The sequence below is a fragment of the Mustelus asterias genome, chromosome 21 (genome assembly GCF_964213995.1).
Source record: "Mustelus asterias chromosome 21, sMusAst1.hap1.1, whole genome shotgun sequence".
NCBI lineage: Eukaryota > Metazoa > Chordata > Chondrichthyes > Carcharhiniformes > Triakidae > Mustelus > Mustelus asterias.
In genome coordinates, this window is record NC_135821.1 from 32,652,713 (window position 1) to 32,673,911 (window position 21,199).

Sequence of the window (21,199 nt, forward strand, 5' to 3'; positions counted from 1 at the left end):
TTAAGTTGTAATTCCAGCTATGGCCAAATATTTAATTCACTTTGTTGTGCAAGATTAAGGCTGCTCACTTCAAATAAAGCAATCAATATAATGAAACTAGAGTTAAAAGCAGTTAAAAACTGCAGATGCTGGTATGAAAAAATTAAGTTACAACAATTGTGGAAATTAGGTTATGACAAACGACTCTGCCAGTAATGGAAAATGATTATTAGCCAAACAAGGCCTTCAGTGGGGCCTGCGCTTGCGTACTCAGGATAAGAAACTAATCTAAATATCTTTTATATGCAATCCGGGTCATAGCTAATGATGTCCTGACAAAACAAGAGGTTGAGGTGAACTTGGGGTCCTATGGCAAGGTTTCAAGGACATTTAATAATTGCTTTAGCCCAAAGAATATAGTAATTGAATGGGAGACGTTCAATGAAGGGAACCAAAGGCCAGGTGGATCTGCTAATTCATTTAGTAATGACTTGTATCAACTGGTCAGTAAATCTGGCTTCAAAGCATGAGTTACTTTGCAACCACATTGAAGACAGCAAGCTCGATCACGTGTACTGGACCACTTGCAAACAAAGGAGGACAGAAGGCCAAACATGTGGCAGGCACGCTGAGCGCAACATCAAAATTGGGGTGTACTTTTTAGATGCACTGAAGATCGGGAGGGATGGGTCCAGTATGAAAGGCCAAAATCGGAGCCTTGTCCACCGAAGAACCTGCCAAAATCACCGAAGAGGTGGCACAGTGGTTAGCACTGCTGCCTCACAGTGCCAGGGACCCGGGTTCGATTCCAGCCTCAGTGACTGTCTGTGTGGAGTTTGCACGTTCTCCCTGTGTCTGTGTGGGTTTCCTCCGGGTGCTCCAGTTTCCTCCCACAGTCCAAAAACGTGTAGGTTCGGTTAATTGGCCATGCTAAATTGACCCTTAGTGTCAGGGGGGACTAGCAGGGTAAAATACATGGGGTTATGGGGACAGGGTGGGATTGTTGTGGGTGCAGGCTCAATGGGCCGAATGGCCTCCTTCTGCACTGTAGGGATTCTATAATTCTATGAAAAATCCTCCCACTGATTTTGAAATTTTCCTCATTTGGCTCTGAAAAGCAACGTTGTCACATAGACTGCCCAGCAGGGGGGGCTGGATGTTTTCTCGGTGCTGAGACTGGGTATTTTAAACAATGCTACAGATCTAAAGTTCAATTGAAAGGAAGAAAGCTGGAATAAGCTTCCAGTCATTTTGAAGTCCAGGAAATTGGAAATACAGAATTTCAACCTGATGATTCCCTGGGAGAAAATTCAAAGACTATTTCCTCGGGTGGATGGAGCTATTACAAGGGGGCATAACTATAGGGTTCATGGTGGGAGATATAGGAAGGATATCAGAGGTAGGTTCTTTACGCAGAGAGTGGTTGGGGTGTGGAATGGACTGCCTGCAGTGATAGTGGAGTCAGACACTTTAGGAACATTTAAGCGGTTATTGGATAGGCACATGGAGCACACTAGGATGATAGGGAGTGGGATAGCTTGATCTTGGTTTCAGATAAAGCTCGGCACAACATCGTGGGCTGAAGGGCCTGTTCTGTGCTGTACTGTTCTATGTTCTATGTTCTAAATCAAAGATCTTGACAAGCGGTCCTGGTTTGTATCCAGGGAGAAGTTTAACAACACCAGGTTAAAGTCCAACAGGTTTATTTGGTAGCAAAAGCCACACAAGCTTTCGTTTCGGTATCTTGTCTGCTTTCTTGCATCTTTGTAATCCAGGGATTAATTGTATCCAGGGATACAGAAGATAATTTAAACAGGGCACCAGGGCTGGGGTAAGGTGTTTTAGTGGAAATTGGACTGGCTTAAGAAAGTAGAAACTCAGCCATCTAAAATGAAGCTACGGGGGCCAGGAGGCCCACGCCTCAAAGTGAAGAATTGGCTCATCACAACCCTTAGGAATGAAGATAAATAAATTAACAAAACTCTTCATATTGTACACAACTAACACATTTTTCTGCTCAGCAAGTCAGTGTTTGAAACTCTGTCTCGGTGCCAAACGTCAACAATGTACACCGCTCGCACACAGCTATCCCGGGAGGATGAGATGCTTAACTCCAAGCTGGATAAAAGCAATAGAGAATGTTCAGAGCTTGCTCATAAATACAAGCTGCGGCTCACACTTGGATCTCACCAGCAAGCCACAGATACTCTCAAATCTTCTCTCAGCAAAAAAAAAGGTCCAAACTACAGGAAGTCTCCAGCTGAAGAGTACTATACGTCCCGGCCCTGAGGTTTATTGATGATGGTGCAATCCTACTTCCTCATGCTGACCCAGCGATCCCAGTGTCTACAGCGGAATGGCCTCACACTGAAGCACGTGTGGAAATGGTATCACTGCCTACAGAGGGTGTAGGGAAGTCTTCCTTTCCTCGTATCTGACAGTGGCTTCCAGGATGTTCTTCATTTTCCTTTTCATCCACCCCGCTCATTCCCCACTCAGATATTGGGTCTCTTGTGTCACAGCAGCAGTAATTGATACAGCTGCAACATTCCTCACAGGAGCTGCGAGTGCTTCATTTTCTCAAGCTGCTGCTTTAACATTTCTCCAGTGTGCCACACAAGACGATCACAGAGAGAACTTCAGCTCAATGTCTTCCCTTTCAGGAGGTTGTGATCATTCGGGTCCCTGGAGCTGTCTCTCTTTAATCAGTTTCGCGTCGATTAGTTTCACAGCAACTTCATTGCAGTGTTAATGTACTTGTGACACTAACAAATAAACTTTAATCTGCCTTTGCAATCAGATTATTGTAAGTGTCACAACCCCGGAGCCAGCTGTGGTGAGAAACTGTTCTCCCACTTCATCAATGTGTTCACCTTCCAAAGACGATGGGTGGGATTTTCCAGCTGCACGCTCCCCAGGACCTGAAATTCTGGCTTGGGCTCAGCAGATCTTCAAACGGTCCGTGGAATTTTCTGTCTCACTCTCTATGATTCCAGCGGCGGGACAGGAAATTTTCCCCCAAGGTAACGGAACACATTTGCCTGACATGTCCCCCAAGAGAGCCGGGAATACTGCTGGGGATTGATGCCTTTGATAAAGGGGGACTGGGGGTGGCAGGATGAAAACTATGAATAGTACATGAGGTCGACAGATGGTGGGAATGCAATGTAACTATCTTAACAAAATACTGTCAGAGGTTTGCAATTGGGGGAGACGCAAAGTAAATGATTTTTCAAATTAGACAATGATGTAGACATGACATCAGGGTCAGTGATTAAGAGGCTCCAAGGCAGCAAGACACAGAACAATCTGTATCCAAAGACCAATGTTCTTACCGTGAGGTCCAACTTGTAAATAGTTCCAAATAAATAGTGCAAATTAAAACTAAATACTGACTATCTCCAAGTTAATCAAGGACTAAGAGGAATCTCATTCAGTCAGACGACAAGGAGTAAAGGACAGCAAGCACAAAACAGCCACAACATTTTCCAATTGGAGACGGGCCTCTGACAGAGCTAGCTCCTATTTCCAGTCTCCAAGTGGAAATATTCTCAACATCTCTGGGGAGAAAGTTCCAGATTTCGAGCACCCTGCGTGTGAAAGGCTCCTTCCTGACATCAGCCCCCATTGGCCTTGCTCTAATATTAATGTCCTGCGGCCTTATTCCAGACTGTCCCACTAAAGGAAGTAGTTTTTCTCTGTCTACCAAACCATTTAATCATCTTGAACACCTCCATAAGATTATGCTGTAATCTTTCATACTCAAAGGAATACAAGCTTACTCAATGCAACCTGCCCTCATAATTTAGCTTTCTTAAAGCCAATATAATTCTGCTCAATCTGTGCTATATTTTCACATATAGGCTGTTGTGAAATTATTTTAAAAATGTAAAATGCTAAGAGTTGTAAATTTCATGGTTCTGTTAAAAAAATGGTTTGTAAAAGAGGTGCAGGTGCAAACTGCAAGTAGACAGAGAGCACAGAGTGAAACACTGTATTGCGAGCCCGGGCAGGGGTGCTGCCAAGACAACAGGTTGTTTTTGAATTTTAACCACTCAGTTTAAGCTAGGCATTTGATTAACAGCAGCCTATCAGATTTGAATTTGATGTTTTGGTAACCTGTAAACCAATCCTATTGTGGGGATATCGCTCTGTCATCAGGGGGTATAAGAGAAAGCTCCCAGGTCCAGAGGGCCAGTCAACCTCTGCCACAGCGAGAGAGGGACATAGCCAATAACTATCTCTGCCAGCATAACAGCCACATTTATGTCTTGAAAGAAAGCCTCATCTCGATAGTGAAGACAGAAAAAATCAGCAAAGAGGACAGAAGATTCCGGAAGACGACAAACCTGATTGAAATTTAAGAGTGACTAAGAATTCTATGTTTTTTGTTAATAAGTGGGAATTGGATTATTTTAAACAGCATTCCATTAGAATTGTGTATTATTCGGTTTGTTTATAGTTTAGTTAACCTGTTTACTGTCAGTTAGATAAATAAAGTGTTACTTGTTGATTTTTTCAGAGAGAGTCTCTGATTTAACCACGAAAAGTTGCAGAAGTGCAGATAATCCCCCTTCTCACGCACAGATTCTGAAGGGAGGTACTTCTCTTTGAGTGGTTGAGTGTTAGTTCTGAGAGAGGAGATCAACTTCCCCTTCATAACATAAACATGCTACTCAAAATCAGGTTATCCAGAGTTCTATACTGTAAAATGCCTACCCCTTGGACCATAAGACATGGGAGCAGAATTAGGCCACTCGGCCCATCGAGTCTGCTCCGCAGGTTACCCCTCGGTAACCCAGCCCGATTCAGATGAAGGCCAACATTTCATTAGCCTTAATTAATTTTTTCTTCCTTTTCTGATTAAAGTTCATTGACCGGATACATTAACTCTGTTTATCTCTGCCTGATCTCCTCCGTAATCCCAGCACTTGTTTTGTTTTTATTTCAGATTTCCAGCATCTACAGTATTTCAAACTATTTTTCTTACTGTTCATTAGCTTTGAATGATTTGTGTACTTAGACTAAAATCTCTCCACCGTTCCTAGTATTTTTTCCATTTCGACAATACTCTGATCCATCTATCATTGCTCTTCACTCGTCCTCTGGCCTGACAGAGATTAACCTTTTCATCCATTGGTGGAAAGGGGACCAGTGTGGAGGGTAATGTGCCGGCGACTAGTTGCTGACATTCAGCCGAGGGGTGGCTAAATCTGACTAGTTCTGAGAGCAATAAAATGGGTTTTGACAGAACATGAAAGAGAGACTAATATAATAGTCACATCAACCCTGGATAAACCAGGGGTAAAGTCATGTTCGTGCATTGGGAGGACAGGCAGCAATAGTGATTTCCCAGTGAATCATTTGGAGTTGTGGACACCTTTCCCACCAAACCAGAGGGCGGTTTCCCACCAAACGTGGGCGGCACGGTGGCACAGTGGTTAGCACTGCTGCTTCACAGCTCCAGGGACCTGGGTTCGAATCCCGGCTTGGGTCACTGTCTGCGTGGGGTTTGCACATTCTCCCCGTGTCTGTGTGGGTTTCCTCCGGGTGCTCCGGTTTCCTCCCACAGTCCGAAGATGTGCGGGTTAGGTTGATTGGCCATGCTAAAATTGCCCCTTAGTGTCCCAGGATGCATAGGTTAGAGGGATTAGTGGGTAAATATGTAGGGATATGTGGATAGGGCCTGGGTGGGATTGTGGTGGGTGCAGACTCGATGGGCCGAATGGCCTCTTTCTGCACTGTAGGATTCTATGATTCAAACAGCTTCTCAATAGTCCGGACTCTATCTATGATCAGAAAGTTCCCATCACACACAACATTCCACAACACAGGATAGCTGACATGCTTCTGAATTTGAGAATTTGATGGTGAAAGAGCATTGTGGAGTTTCTCACCTGCTTGCCAGGCTGAGTTAGGGCTGCCGGATGTCTTCCTGTATAGCTCCCGTTTTCATCCTCTGGGACATGTGTTTGAGGGTGACCAGTCTGAGCAGTCAGGCACTGCCCACATCCATCGCCCTGTGTTGTGAAGAGGAAGATGGCAGCTTCAATTCACGTTACCCCATTTCCAATAACACAGTAACATACCCCCAGCCTGTTCAGAACTCACCCACTGATGATTCAATAGTGGCGGTGTGTGTGTGTTACATTGCGGCTGTGAGATTTCAGCTTCTTGGTGAATGAGTCTACCCCTTTCTTCCTCCTCCAGAACCCGCTCGCTAACTGGGCAATGCTTTGTGGATGCTTCAAGCTGACACCATCCCATCTGCATGTCAATTTCCTTCTACCGCAGAAACACGTGGGCCGGACCTTTTGTGGGCGAGGGTGGGTAGGTTGAGTCAGGAAACTCCCTGGAAAAAGATCCCCCCTCACCATCTTTACACTTTGGGGAGATGGGGGTGGAGGCAGGTTTGAGGCAACAGCAAAGGTGGGCATGGGGCAAGGCTGGCAGGCTGGAATGCCTACCTCCATCCACTGGCATGTCAGCCCAATTTTAATGACAAAATGTTAGGCACTCACCCCTCACTCTCCATCCACTCCACATGCCCCTTCATATCCCCCATGCCCTTTCACTGCTATGCACTATGGACAGGATCAATAGCCACATACTGACAGTGGAAGCCTTGGAATGCTCATAAATAGGTGTAAGTGGTAATAAGACCATAAGAATTAGGAGCAGGAGTGGGCCATCTGGCCCCTCGAGCCTGCTCCGCCATTCAATAAGATCATGGTTGATCTTTTCGTGGACTCAGCTTCACTTACCCGCCCGCTCACCATAACCCTTAATTCCTTTACTGTTCAAAAATGTATCTACCCTTCCCCTGAAAACATTTAATGAGGCAGCCTCAACTGCTTCACTGGGCAGGGAATTCCACAGATTCACAACCCTTTGGGTGAAGAAGTTTCTCCTCAACTCAGTCCTAAATCTGCTCCCCCTTATTTTGAGGTTATGCCCCCTACTTCTGGTTTCACCCGCCAGTGGAAACAACCTCCCTGCTTTTATCATGAAAGAGGTAGTGTTGGGCAAGCTAATGGGGCTAAAAGTAGAAAAGTCTCCTGGCCCTGATGGAATGCATCCCAGGGTACTAAAAGAGATGGTGGGAGAAATAGCAAATGCACTAGTGTTAATTTACCAAAATTCGCTGGACTCTGGGGTGGTTCCCGCAGATTGGAAAACAGCAAATGTGACGCCACGGTTTAAAAACGGAGGTAGACAAAAGGCAGGTAACTATAGGCCGGTTAGCTTAACTTCTGTAGTAGGGAAAATGCTTGAATCTATCATCAAGAAGAAATAGCGAGACATCTGGATATAAATTGTCCCATTGGTAAGACGCAGCATGGGTTCATGAAGGGCAGGTCATGTTTGACTAATTTGGTGGAATTGAGAACATTACATTACTTTGAGAACATTACATGTGCAGTGGACAATGGGGAACCTGTGGATGTGGTGGATCTGGATTTCCAGAAGGCATTTGACAAAGTGCTGCACCAAAGACTGCTGCTTGAGATAAAGGTGCACGGTGTTACAGGTAATGTATTAGTGGTGTGCCTCAGGGATCAGTGTTGGGACCGCAATTGTTTATGATTTACATAGATGATTTGGAGTTGGGGACCAAGTGTAGTGTGTCAAAATTCGCAGATGACACTAAGATGAGTGGCAGAGCAAAGTGTGCAGAGGACGCTGAAAGTCTGCAAAGGGATATAGATAATCTAAGTGAGTGGGCGAGGGTCTGGCAGATGGAGTACAATGTTAGTCAATGCGAGGTATCCATTTTGGTAGGAATAACAGCAAAATGGACTATTATTTAAATGGTAAAAAATTGCAGCATGCTGCTGTGCAGAGGGACCTGGGTGTCCTTGTGCAGGAATCTCAAGGAGTTGGTTTGCAGGTGCAGCAGGTAATTAAGAAGGCAAATGGAATTTTGTCCTTCATTGCTACAGGGATGGAGTTTAAAAACAGTGAGGTTATGTTGCAGCTGTATAAGGTGCTGGTAAGGCCACACCTGGAGTACTGTGTACAGTTTTGGTCTCCTTACTTGAGAAAGGATATACTGGCACTGGAGGGGGTGCAGAGGAGATTCTGGAGTTGAGACGGTTGGCTTATGAGGAGAGACTGAGTGGAATGGAACTATACTGATTGGAATTTAGAAGAATGAGGGGAGATCTTATAGAAACATACAAAATTATGAAGGGAAAATATAAGATAACATAAGAACAAGGAGCAGGAGTGGGGGAGTGAGGGTGGGGGAGTGAGGGTGGTGTGTGGGAGGTGTGCGCGAGGGGTGTGTGCGCGTGGGGGGGTGCGCGCAGGGGGGTTCGCGGGGGTGTGTGCGCAGGGGGTTGTGCACTGGGGTGGTGTGCTCCAGTGTCAATCTTGACTTTAAGTTTGGCATTACTGTTCATTATGTTGAGAGTGGTAATGGTCTCACCCGTTCCTGGAAGTAAGTCAACACTGTCGCAGTACTGTTTTGTTGGAGGCTCTGTAGCTTCACTGCTTTGGTTGAACTCCAACTCATTGGTGTGCGCCGGGTGGTGTGCGCGGGGGTTGTGTGTGGGGGGTTGTGTGTGGGGGGGTTGTGTGTGAGGGTATGTGTGTGGGGGTGTGCGTGTGGAGACGTGCATGTGGGCGTGTGTGTGTGGGGGTGTGTGTGTGGGGGGGCATGTGTGGGGGGTGTGTGTGTGTGGGCGAGTGCGTGTGGGGGAGTGCGTGTGGAGGTGTGCGTGTCGGGGTGTGTGTGTTGGGGTGCGTGTGAGCAGCTGTGTGTGGGTGTGTGTGTGGTGGTGTGCATGCGGGGGGTTACGTGTGGGGGTGTGCATGTGGAGGTGTGTGTGTGTTGGTGTGTGTGTGGGTGCGTGTGTGGGGGGTGTGTGTGGGGGTGTGTGTGTGTTGGTGTGTGTGTGGGTGTGTGGGTGGGGGGTGGGTGTGTGTGTGTGTTGGTGTGTGTGTGGGGGTGTGTGTGTGTAGGTGTGCGTGTGGAGGTGTGTGTGTGGGGATGTGTGTGTATTGGTGTGTGTGTGGGGGTGTGCATGTGGAGATGTGTGTGTGGGGGTGTGCGCATGGAGGTGTACGTGGGGGGGTGTGCGTGTGGAGGTGTGCGTGTGAGGGTGTGTGTGTGGAGGTGTGAATGTGGGGGGGTGCATGTGGGGTTGTGTGTGTGGAGGTGTGGGTGTGTGTCTGTGGGAGTGTGCATGTGGGGGTGTGCGTGGGAGTGTGCTTGTGGGGGTGTGTGTCTGTGGGAGTGTGCGTGTGGAGGTGTGTGTGTGGGAGTGTGCATGTGGGGGGGTGTGTCTGTGGGGGTGTGCGCATGGCGGTGTACGTGGGGGGTGTGCGTGTGGAGATGTGTGTGTGGGAGTGTGTGTGTGGGAGTGTGCGTGTGGATGTGTGCGTGTAGCGGTGTGGGAGTGTGTGTGTGGGAGTGTGCGTGTGGGAGTGTGCGTGTGGCGGTGTGCGTGTGGGAGTGTGCGTGTGGGAGTGTGTGTGTGGATGTGTGCGTGTGGCGGTGTGCGTGTGGGAGTGTGTGTGTGGGAGTGTGTGTGTGGGAGTGTGTGTGTGGGAGTGTGTGTGTGGGAGTGTGCGTGTGGATGTCTGCGTGTGGCGGTGTGCGTGTGGGAGTGTGCGTGTGGCGGTGTGCGTGTGGGAGTGTGCGTGTGGGAGTGTGTGTGTGGATGTGTGCGTGTGGCGGTGTGCGTGTGGGAGTGTGTGTGTGGGAGTGTGTGTGTGGGAGTGTGTGTGTGGGAGTGTGCGTGTGGATGTGTGCGTGTGGCGGTGTGCGTGTGGGAGTGTGCGTGTGGGAGTGTGCGTGTGGGAGTGTGTGTGTGGGAGTGTGCGTGTGGATGTGTGCGTGTGGCGGTGTGCGTGTGGGAGTGTGTGTGGGAGTGTGCGTGTGGGAGTGTGCGTGTGGCGGTGTGCGTGTGGGAGTGTGCGTGTGGGAGTGTGGGGGGGGTGTGTCTGTGGGAGTGTGCGTGTGGGGGTGTGTGTCTGTGGGAGTGTGCGTGTGGGGGGTGTGTCTGTGGGAGTGTGCGTGTGGAGGTGTGTGTAGTGACACAGCATTATCCTAGTGCTGGTCAAAATTGCCATCAAAGGGAATGGGGTGGGAATGCTGGAATCAGGTTCCGCCTGGCATTCAGGAATCCGGAGCACAGCCTTTAATTTTGGAGTCTCTCATCCCATCTCCTCCCCGAGCTCCATTTGGACAGAATCGCCTGCCAATAGGCTGTGAGTATGAGTCAGGATCAGGTCCAAGTCTGAACCCCATCAATATGGCCGACTGAGAATCCTTTTCAGTGGAGGCCAATTAAGTTCTGTCTCCGGGTCAGCTGTTCAGTAGAGGATGGTGGTGTTGGTCCCTGGGGCTGCAGGATTATTCAGAGAGCCTGGCACTGCCACTGGGAGCTGTCGTGTGGCCCAGTGATGTCTGTGATTTGGGTGGGGAAGGGTTAAGGCAGGAGGTTTCTCCTGCCTTAACCCTTCCCCAGGCCCTGACCAGGTCAACTTTCAGTGAGATATCTGTAGACACCTGTCAGTTTTAGTCTTCAGCCCATCCACTGGGGAGATCTCAGCAACAGGCCCAAGCAACTCTCAAACTGAGATTCCATTCTGTCGATTGGTTGTCTGTCTCTACTGGGTGAGGATCCTGTGCAACTTTTGACCTTCCTCTGGGAACACTGCTCGAAGGTGGGAGGGTAACAGGTTGCCCCCAATGCTCCTACTTGAAAGGTTCCTCCCTGTCTGACCTGGAAGCCTATCCCACTTCTTAATGGGCAGGACCCAAATCTGTGGCCCTCTCTGCCAGGCCTCCGAATTCTCCTCCGAGAACATAGAACAGTACAGCACAGAACAGGCCCTTCGGCCCACGATGTTGTGCCGAGCTTTGTCTGAAACCCAGATCAAGCTATTTCCTCCCTATCATCCCGAAGTACTCCATGTGCCTATCCAATAGCTTCTTAAATGTTCCTAAAGTTTCTGACTCCACTATCACTGCAGGCAGTCTATTCCACACCCCAACCACTCTCTGAGTAAAAAACCTACCTTGGACATCCTTCCTGTATCTCCCACCATGAACCCTATAGTTATGCCCCCTAGTTACCACTCCATTCACCCGAGGAAATAGTCTTTGAACGTTCACTCTATCTATCCCCCTCATCATTTTATAAACCTCTATCAAGTCTCCTCTCAACCTCCTCCGCTCCAAAGAGAAAAGCCCAAGTTCCCTCAACCTTTCCTCATAAGACCTACCCTCCAAACCAGGCAGCGTCCTGGTAAATCTCCTTTGCACTCTTTCCAGTGTCTCCACATCCTTCTTATAGTGAGGTGACCAGAACTGCACACAATATTCCAAATGTGGTCTCACCAAGGTCCTGTACAGTTGCAGCATAACCCCACGGCTCTTAAACTCAAACCCCCGTTAATGAACGCCAACACACTATAGGCCTTCTTCACGGCTCTATCCACTTGAGTGGCAACCTTCAGAGATCTATGGAAATGAACCCCAAGATCTCTTTGTTCCTCCACATTCTTCAGAACCCTACCTTTGACCCTGTAATCCACATTTAAATTAGTCCTACCAAAATGAATCACCTCGCATTTGTCAGGGTTAAACTCCATTTGCCATTTTTCAGCCCAGCTCTGCATCCTATCTATATCTCTTTGCAGTCTACAACGGCCCTCCACCTCATCCACTACTCCACCAATCTTGGTGTCATCAGCAAATTTACTGATCCACTCTTCAGCCCCCTCCTCTAAGTCATTTATAAAAATGACAAATAGCAGAGGACCAAGCACTGATCCCTGTGGCACTCCGCTGGTAACCGGTTTCCAGTCCGAAAATTTTCCATCCACCATCCTCCTGCGTGTGATGTTTACTGGTCTCTCCAGATTCCAGGCCATTATTTCTTTCTTCTTTTGTTTCCTCTTGACCTTTCTCTCCGGCCTTCCCACCTCCCTGTCACCCAATCACCCACCTTTCATTTCACCCTTGAGTAAGTTTGCCACTTGGGCCTGGCCCCACTCTGCCTTCCCGCTCTTCTCTCATTGTTCCAGGCTCGAATTACTCTCAGACTAACCTGCTGAGACCCTCTGTGCCTCCCTCAGCATTCCCCACAGTGCCCACCACCCACCCCTGGATATCTGTTCAACAGCAACAAACCCATTGGCCCCAATCTCCTCTCCCTCACTGCCCTTCCACTCAATCCATTCACAGGCTAATTTGCCCCCTTTTGCTGTTCTCCATTCACTGTGGAACATCAGGAATCACCCATCTGCTCAACTCCTCTCTCCCATTGACCCCTGTAATCCCACTCTTGCCCCCTGATATGACCATCCATCTTTGCTTCCCCAGGTCAGAAGGATGTATGTTAGTGCGTCACTGCTGCAGAACAGCTCTGACTGTCGACCATTCGAGCTGCTTGGCCCTGTTCCCCTTTTCTGAAAGCAACATTATTGCAGAATCACCTTGGAATGCAATGTTAATCGTTACCTTATTCCCATCATTGCCATCCATCCGCTTAAATCCCTCTCTTCCTCCACTTTCATCCACTTGTGTGAGAAGTGCATGAATCCTTCCGTCGCTAAGGCCCAGGCTGTTTGTTCAGCTCCCAGTGCTTTCCCCTCTTTCATCTGGAAGCCAAACATCCTCCGAGACCCCACCCTGCCCTCACCCCCTCTCTAACCCCAATCCTGTATCCTTGTCAAGTTCTCTTATTTCCCCATAAAGACCTCTACAAGCTCCTCTCGTCAAAGGGACTCTGTGAAGAGCCTGAATTAACATCAAGACAAATGTTTGCTGTTCGGAAGGGATTTAAACAGACAGCAGAATTCAAAGTTAGAGTTTGTATTCACAAATGCCTTTCAGAGGATGGATCTTGTGAACAGAATGGGGGCCTCAGCCATTGGCTGTAGAGATGGTAAGACCCCTATGTTGCCTCTTTTCAGGGGGGCCGTCACATGTTGTGCCACTCGGTGTCGACCCTTCCCCCAGGATCAACGACCCCAAAGGTCCAGCATGCTGAGAGCTGCCAGCCAATCAGAGGCTGGCTGCTCTTCTGTACTCAGTAGCTCCACAGGGGAGGCGCTGGCCACTGCACCCACACGAAGCCGAGGATCAAGGTGCCAGGCCCAGGTGAGTGTTGGCAAGAGGGCCAACTATGGGCGGCACGGTAGCACAGTGATTAGCACTGCTGCTTCACAGCTCCAGGGTCTCGGGTTCGATTCCCGGCTTGGGTCGCTGTCTGTGTGGAGTTTGCACATTCTCCTCGTGTCTGCGTGGGTTTCCTCCGGGTGCTCCGGTTTCCTCCCACAGTCCAAAGATGTGCGGGTTAGGTTGATTGACCAGGTTAAAAATTGTCCCTGAGATGCGTAGTTAGAGGGATTAGCGGGTAAATATGTGGGGGTAGGGCCTGGGTGGGATTGTGGTTGGTGCAGACTCGATGGGCCGAATGGCCTCCTTCTGCACTGTAGGGTTTCTATGATTTCTATGAAGAGGTGGCTTCCAAAGGAGGGTAGTTGGCAGAAAGGACAGGGGGATGGCTTTCAATGCCCTGCTTGCTCACTCCCCCTCATCCCCCAGATTCCTGATGCCAGTTCTCTCGATCAGGCACTGAGTGACTTTGGGGCAAGGGGCCCTCCTTGGAGATTGCAGACACACCGGGAGAGCTCTCTCTGCCTGTCGCTGGGTTAACACCAGTAACGGTGAGGTGAGGCCTAGTTGGGGGCCTCTATTGGCGGTGAGGTGGAAAGGCCATCCTGCTCCAGAATGAATCGAGGTGGAGAGAGCAGTGAGGTCCTCACCCAGCAACCTCCCACCTGACTGAACACACCCCACTATGGGAGAGGTGGGATACAAGATACCACCAAAGACCTCAGGGTGTCGACCAGAGTGCCGCCAATGGAATACATCAGAGGTGTTACATCGTTGGGAGTAACAGCAGTCAATCTGCACACAGCAAGATTAACAGCACTGAGTTAAATCACCTGATAATCTGTTGTACTGATGACAGCTCAAAGCTTATTGGTCTGGAAAGCAGGGAGAGCCCCTCGGGTCTTTAAATATAGCAATCAGAGCTGACAGGGCAGATAGCTTTAATGCCTCAGTACTGGCCTTCTGACAGTGCAGCACTCCCTCAGTACTGACCCTCTGACAGTGTGGCACACCCTCTGTACTGACCCTCTGACAGTGCGGCACTCCCTCTGTACTGACCCTCTGACAGTGTGGCACTCCCTCAGCAATGACCCTCTGACAGTGCGGCACTCCCTCAGTACTGACCCTCTGACAGTGCAGCACTTCCTCAGTACTGACCCTCTGACTGTGCAGCACTCCCTCAGTACTGACCCTCTGACAGTGCAGCACTCCCTCAGCACTGACCCTCTGACAGTGCAGCACTCCCTCAGTACTGACCCTCTGACTGTGCAGCACTCCCTCAGCACTGACCCTCTGACAGTGAGGCACTCCCTCAGCAATGACCCTCTGACAGTGCGGCACTCCCACAGCACTGACCCTCTGACAGTGCGGCACTCCCTCAGCACTGACCCTCTGACAGTGCAGCAGTCCTTCAGTACTGACCCTCTGACTGTGCAGCACTCCCTCAGCACTGACCCTCTGACAGTGCGGCACTCCCTCAGCACTGACCCTCTGACAGTGCAGCAGTCCTTCAGTACTGACCCTCTGAAGTGCGGCACTCCCACAGTACTGGTCCTCTGACAGTGCAGCACTCCCTCAGTACTGACCCTCTGACAGTGCGGCACTCCCACAGTACTGGTCCTCTGACAGTGCAGCACTCCCTCAGTACTGACCCTCTGAAGTGCAGCACTCCCTCAGGACTGACCCTCTGACAGTGCGGCACTCCCTCAGCACTGACCCTCTGACAGTGAAGCACTCACTCAGTACTGACCCTCTGAAGTGCGGCACTCCCTCAGTACTGACCCTCTGACAGTGCGGCACTCCCTCAGTACTGACCCTCTGACAGTGCGGCACTCCCTCAGCACTGACCCTCTGACAGTGCGGCACTCCCTCAGTATTGATCCTCTGACAGAGCAGCAGTCCTTCAGTACTGACGCTCTGACAGTGCGGCACTCCCTCAGCACCGACCCTCTGACAGTGCAGCAGTCCTTCAGTACTGACCCTCTGACTGTGCAGCACTCCCTCAGCACTGACCCTCTGACAGTGTGGCACTCCCTCAGCACTGACCCTCTGACAGTGCAGCAGTCCTTCAGTACTGACCCTCTGAAGTGCGGCACACCCACAGTACTGGTCCTCTGACAGTGCGGCATTCCCTCAGTACTGACCCTCTGACAGTGCGGCACTCCCTCAGTACTGGTCCTCTGACAGTGCAGCACTCCCTCAGTACTGACCCTCTGAAGTGCAGCACTCCCTCAGGACTGACCCTCTGACAGTGTGGCACTCCCTCAGCACTGACCTTCTGACAGTGCTGCACTCCCTCAGTACTGACCCTCTGACAGTGCTGCAACCCCTCAGCACTGACCCTCTGACAGTGCGGCACTCCCTCAGTACTGACCCTCTGACAATGCGGCACTCCCTCAGTACTGACCCTCTGACAGTGCGGCACTCCCTCAGTACTGACCCTCTGACAGTGCGGCACTCCCTCAGCACTGACCCTCTGACAGTGCGGCACTCCCTCAGTATTGATCCTCTGACAGAGCAGCAGTCCTTCAGTACTGACGCTCTGACAGTGCGGCACTCCCTCAGCACCGACCCTCTGACAGTGCAGCAGTCCTTCAGTACTGACCCTCTGACTGTGCAGCACTCCCTCAGCACTGACCCTCTGACAGTGCGGCACTCCCTCAGCACTGACCCTCTGACAGTGCAGCAGTCCTTCAGTACTGACCCTCTGAAGTGCGGCACACCCACAGTACTGGTCCTCTGACAGTGCGGCACTCCCTCAGTACTGACCCTCTGACAGTGCGGCACTCCCACAGTACTGGTCCTCTGACAGTGCAGCACTCCCTCAGTACTGACCCTCTGAAGTGCAGCACTCCCTCAGGACTGACTCTCTGACAGTGCGGCACTCCCTCAGCACTGACCCTCTGACAGTGCGGAACTCCCTCAGCACTGACCCTCTGACAGTGCAGCACTCACTCAGTACTGACCCTCTGAAGTGCGGCACTCCCTCAGTACTGACCCTCTGACAGTGCGGCACTCCCTCAGTACTGACCCTCTGACAGTGCGGCACTCCCTCAGTACTGACCCTCTGACAGTGCGGCACTCCCTCAGTACTGACCCTCTGACAGTGCGGCACTCCCTCAGCACTGACCCTCTGACAGTGCGGCACTCCCTCAGTATTGATCCTCTGACAGAGCAGCAGTCCTTCAGTACTGACGCTCTGACAGTGCGGCACTCCCTCAGCACCGACCCTCTGACAGTGCAGCAGTCCTTCAGTACTGACCCTCTGACTGTGCAGCACTCCCTCAGCACTGACCCTCTGACAGTGCGGCACTCCCTCAGCACTGACCCTCTGACAGTGCAGCAGTCCTTCAGTACTGACCCTCTGAAGTGCGGCACACCCACAGTACTGGTCCTCTGACAGTGCGGCACTCCCTCAGTACTGACCCTCTGACAGTGCGGCACTCCCTCAGTACTGACCCTCTGACAGTGCGGCACTCCCTCAGTACTGACCCTCTGACAGTGCGGCACTCCCTCAGCACTGACCCTCTGACAGTGCTGCATTCCCTCAGCACTGACCCTCTGACAGTGCGGCACTCCCTCAGTACTGACCCTCTGACTGTGCAGCACTCCCTCAGCACTGACCCTCTGACAGTGCGGCACTCCCTCAGCACTGACCCTCTGACAGTGCAGCAGTCCTTCAGTACTGACCCTCTGAAGTGCGGCACTCCCACAGTACTGGTCCTCTGACAGTGCGGCACTCCCTCAGTACTGACCCTCTGACAGTGCGGCACTCCCACAGTACTGGTCCTCTGACAGTGCAGCACTCCCTCAGTACTGACCCTCTGACAGTGCGGCACTCCCACAGTACTGGTCCTCTGACAATGCAGCACTCCCTCAGTTCTGACCCTCTGAAGTGCAGCACTCCCTCAGTACTGACCCTCTGACAGTGCGGCACTCACTCAGTACTGACCCTCTGAAGTGCGGCACTCGCTCAGCACTGACCCTCTGACAGTGCAGCACTCCCTCAGTACTGACCCTCTGAAGTGCGTCACTCCCTCAGTACTGACCCACTGAAGTGCGGCACTCCCTCAGCACTGACCCTCTGACAGTGCAGCACTCCCTCAGCACTGACCCTCTGACAGTGCGGCACTCCCTCAGCACTGACCCTCTGACAGTGCAGCGCTCCCTCAGTACTGACCCTCTGGCTGTGCAGCACTCCCTCAGTACTGACCCTGTGACAGTGCGGCACTCCCTCAGTACTGACCCTGTGACAGTGCAGCACTCCCTCAGTACTGACACTCTGACAGTGCAGCACTCCCTCAGTATTGATCCTCTGACAGAGCAGCACTCCCTCAGTACTGACCCTCTGACAGTGCTGCAATCCCTCAGCACTGACCCTCTGACAGTGCGGCACTCCCTCAGCACTGACCTTCTGACAGTGCTGCACTCCCTCAGTACTGACCCTCTGACAGTGCTGCAACCCCTCAGCACTGACCCTCTGACAGTGCGGCACTCCCTCAGCACTGACCCTCTGACAGTGCGGCACTCCCTCAGTACTGACCCTCTGACAGTGCGGCACTCCCTCAGCACTGACCTTCTGACAGTGCGGCACTCCCTCAGTATTGATCTTCTGACAGAGCAGCATTCCCTCAGTACTGACCCTCTGACAGTGCGGCACTCCCTCAGCACTGACCCTCTGACAGTGCAGCACTCCCTCTGTACTGACCCTCTGACAGTGCAGCACTCCCTCAGTCCTGACCCTCTGACTGTGCAGCACTCCCTCAGTACTGACCCTCTGACAGTGCGGCACTCCCTCAGTACTGACCCTCTGACAGTGCAGCACTCCCTCAGTACAGACCCTGTGACAGTGCTGCAATCCCTCAGCATTGACCCTCTGACAGTGCGGCACTCCCTCAGTACTGACCCTCTGACAGTGCAGCACTCTCTCAGTACTGACCCTCTGACAGTGCGGCACTCCCTCAATATTGACCCTCTGACAGTGCAGCACTCCCTCAGTACTGACCGTGTGACAGTGCGGCACTCCCTCAGCCCTGACCCTCTGACAGTGCGGCGCTCCCTCAGTACAGACCCTGTGACAGTGCTGCAATCCCTCAGCACTGACCCTCTGACAGTGCGGCACTCCCTCAGTACTGACCCTCTGACAGTGCAGCACTCTCTCAGTACTGCACTATAGTCTCAGCCTGAATGATATGTTCAGGAATCTGGAGTGGGCTTGAACCCACAGTCTCCATTGATTCCCGATGCTGCTGAGGGAGGCCATTCAGTTCATCAAGCCTGTACCGACTAGATGAATGAGCATTTTACCCAGGCCCACCGCTCTGGCCTATCCCCGTAACCCCACACATTTCGCTTGGCCAATCCACCTCACCTGCACATCTTTTGAGAGTGGGAGGAAGCCAGAGAACCCAAAGGAAACCCAGGCAGAAACGGGGAGGATGTGCAGATTCTACACAGAAGTCATCCAAAGCTGGAATTGAACCCGGGTCCCTGACACTGTGAGGCAGCCGTGCGAACCACTGTGGCACAGTGCCACCCTGTGTCTCTTTGCTCAGGGGTGAGTGTGATCGTGCCTATACATGTCACCAACCACTGGCAGTGAGACAAAGCAGAGATAAAGATACAGCGTTCTGGCAGAGAAGAAATTCTACAATTCTTCGCAACAAAATTCCACACAAACCTTTTCTCCTTTGGTCCCTGGAGCTCCTGCGATGCCTCTATCTCCAAAATCACCCTGAAAAACAAACAGGAACGCTGATGAAAATTTCAATCCCTGTTTAAAATGCTTGGTAAACAGTCAGCTAAACAAAAACACCACAATGCTTTATTCCTTTTGACCATCCCACGCACAAAGTCCTGACTGTGACAGCAAGACACCTCCACAAGGAAAGATTCCAGCTGGGATAACATTCCACAGGGAACCATTCTGACTGGGATATCGTGATGTGGAGATGCCGGCGTTGGACTGGGGTAAACACAGTAAGAGTTTTAACAACACCAGGTTAAAGTCCAACAGGTTTATTTGGTAGCAAATGCCATGAGCTTTCGGAGCGCTGCTCCTCGAAGGAGCAACGCTCCGAAAGCTAATGGCATTTGCTACCAAATAAACCTGTTGGACTTTAACCTGGTGTTGTTAAAACTCTTACTGTCGATATTGTTCCACAGGGAAAGATTCTGACTGGGATAATGTTCCACAGGGAACCATTCTGACTGGGATAACATTCCACAGGGAACGGTTCCGGTTGGGATATTTTTCCACAGGGAAAGATTCTGACTGGGATATTGTTCCACAGGGAACAATTCTGGCTGGGCTAATGTTCACAGGGAATGATTCCGGCTGGGATATCATTCCACATGGAACAATTCTGATTGGGATATTGTTCCACAGGGAATGATTCATTCAGGAGCCATTCTCCTAGTTGGAGTTGAAAAACCATTGCCTCATGGTGGGCATTGTGTCTCAGATTGCTGCTTCAGGTTCCAGTTGTCAGGGGCCAGGGGTTAGGTACAGCTCCAGGCCACAGGCTAGGTAGACACCCTGCTCGAGATATTTTGTAACGATAAGATTGAATCCTCAGTGTCTTCTCCTCAAAGCATATAAGACCAAAAGGTATAGGAGCAGAATTAGGCCATTTGGCCCATCGAGTCTGCTCCGCCATTCAATCATGGCTGATATGATTCTCATCCCTATTCTCCTGCCTTCTCCCCATAACCCCTGATCCCCTTATTGATCAAGAACCTATCTATCTCTGTCTTAAAGACACTCAATGACCTGGCCTCCACATCCCTCTGTGGCAATGAGTTCCACAGATTTACCACCCCCTGGCTGAAGAAATTCCTCCTCATCTCAGTGTTAAAGGAGCGTCCCTTCACTCTGAGATTGTGCCCTCGAGTTCTAGCCTCTCCCACTCGTGGAAACATCCTCTCCGCGTCCACTCTTTCTAGGCCTCTCAGTATTCTGTAAATTTAAATTAGACCCTCCCTCATCCTTCGAAACTCCATCGAGTAGAGACGCAGAGTCCTCAACCGCTCCTCATATTACAAACCCTTCATTCCTGATCATTCTCGTGAGTCTCCTCTGGACCCTTTCCAAAATCAGCATATCCTTCCTTTGGTATGGGGCCCAAAACTGCTCATAATATTCCAAATGGGGTCTGACCAGAGCCCAACTGGGATGTTGGGCTTCATAAATAGAACCAGCAAGAGCTGGTAAGTTATGCTGAATCTTTATACAAATCTAGTTTGCGAGTGTATTGCGGCCAGTTCTGGTCCCCATGCTTTAAGAAGGATATGAGGGTCCTGGAGAGGCGGGGGAAGGGGGGGCGCGAGTGTGGGGTGGTGGTGAGGAGATTGACCAGAATGGTCCTGGACATTTTAGCTACAAAGTGTGGGTTGGAGAAGCTGGGTTTGTTCTCCTTGTGGGGAAGGAGATTGAGGGAAGATCTGATCGAGGTGTGCAGGGATAGGACAGGTTTAGATGAGGTAGACAGGGAAAAGCTGATGGTGCAGGGACAGATTTACGGTTTTGGGTGAGATGCGAGAGGGGGCGGGCGGGGGGGGGGGATGCTTTTATGCAGCAAGTGGTAATGAGCGTGAGGGTTCCAGAAGCGAAGGGGAACAATGATTATAAAAGGGAACGGGATGAGCGTTTCAGAGAAATAATCTAGCAGAGCCATGGGGATAAAGCAGGGTACTGGGATTTCTCCACAGAGAGCTGGCACACAGTCGATGGGCTGAATGTTCTCCTGTGGCTCTGGGAGTTGAGCAGAGAGAGGGTTAGAGATTCATGCACTTACCTTGTTGCCTTTTTCGCCCAGATGCCCAGGGACCCCCTGATTGCCACGTTTACCCTTCAGAAAACAAACGTAAAGACAGCTTTAGGAAGGGTGATTTAAATATATTGATTAAAGAAAGACTTGTATTTATATAGCCCTTTGCACAATCTCACTGCATCCAAAAGCACCTTGCAGCTAATTCCGTACCTTTGGAGGTAGGACACACTGTGGCCTAAATGTGTACAGCAAGATCCCACAAACAACACAGTGATAACGATCAGAACATCTGTTTTAGTGATGTTGGTTG

At 50.7% G+C, this 21,199-nt stretch overlaps 1 protein-coding gene across 3 annotated transcripts in view; it reads right to left on the reverse strand.

Annotated features, from left to right (window-relative positions):
- The window catches only part of col16a1 (collagen, type XVI, alpha 1), a 425,594-nt gene that overhangs the window by 131,351 nt on the left and 273,044 nt on the right, over positions 1–21,199 (reverse strand). For all 3 annotated transcript variants that reach the window (XM_078237703.1, XM_078237702.1, XM_078237701.1), the window contains 3 exons: positions 20,914–20,967; positions 18,798–18,851; positions 5,877–5,999 (listed from right to left, as the gene is read on the reverse strand). In XM_078237703.1, the coding sequence (XP_078093829.1) occupies positions 5,877–5,999; positions 18,798–18,851; positions 20,914–20,967 (231 nt within the window). The remainder of the gene's footprint in view (positions 1–5,876; positions 6,000–18,797; positions 18,852–20,913; positions 20,968–21,199) is intronic.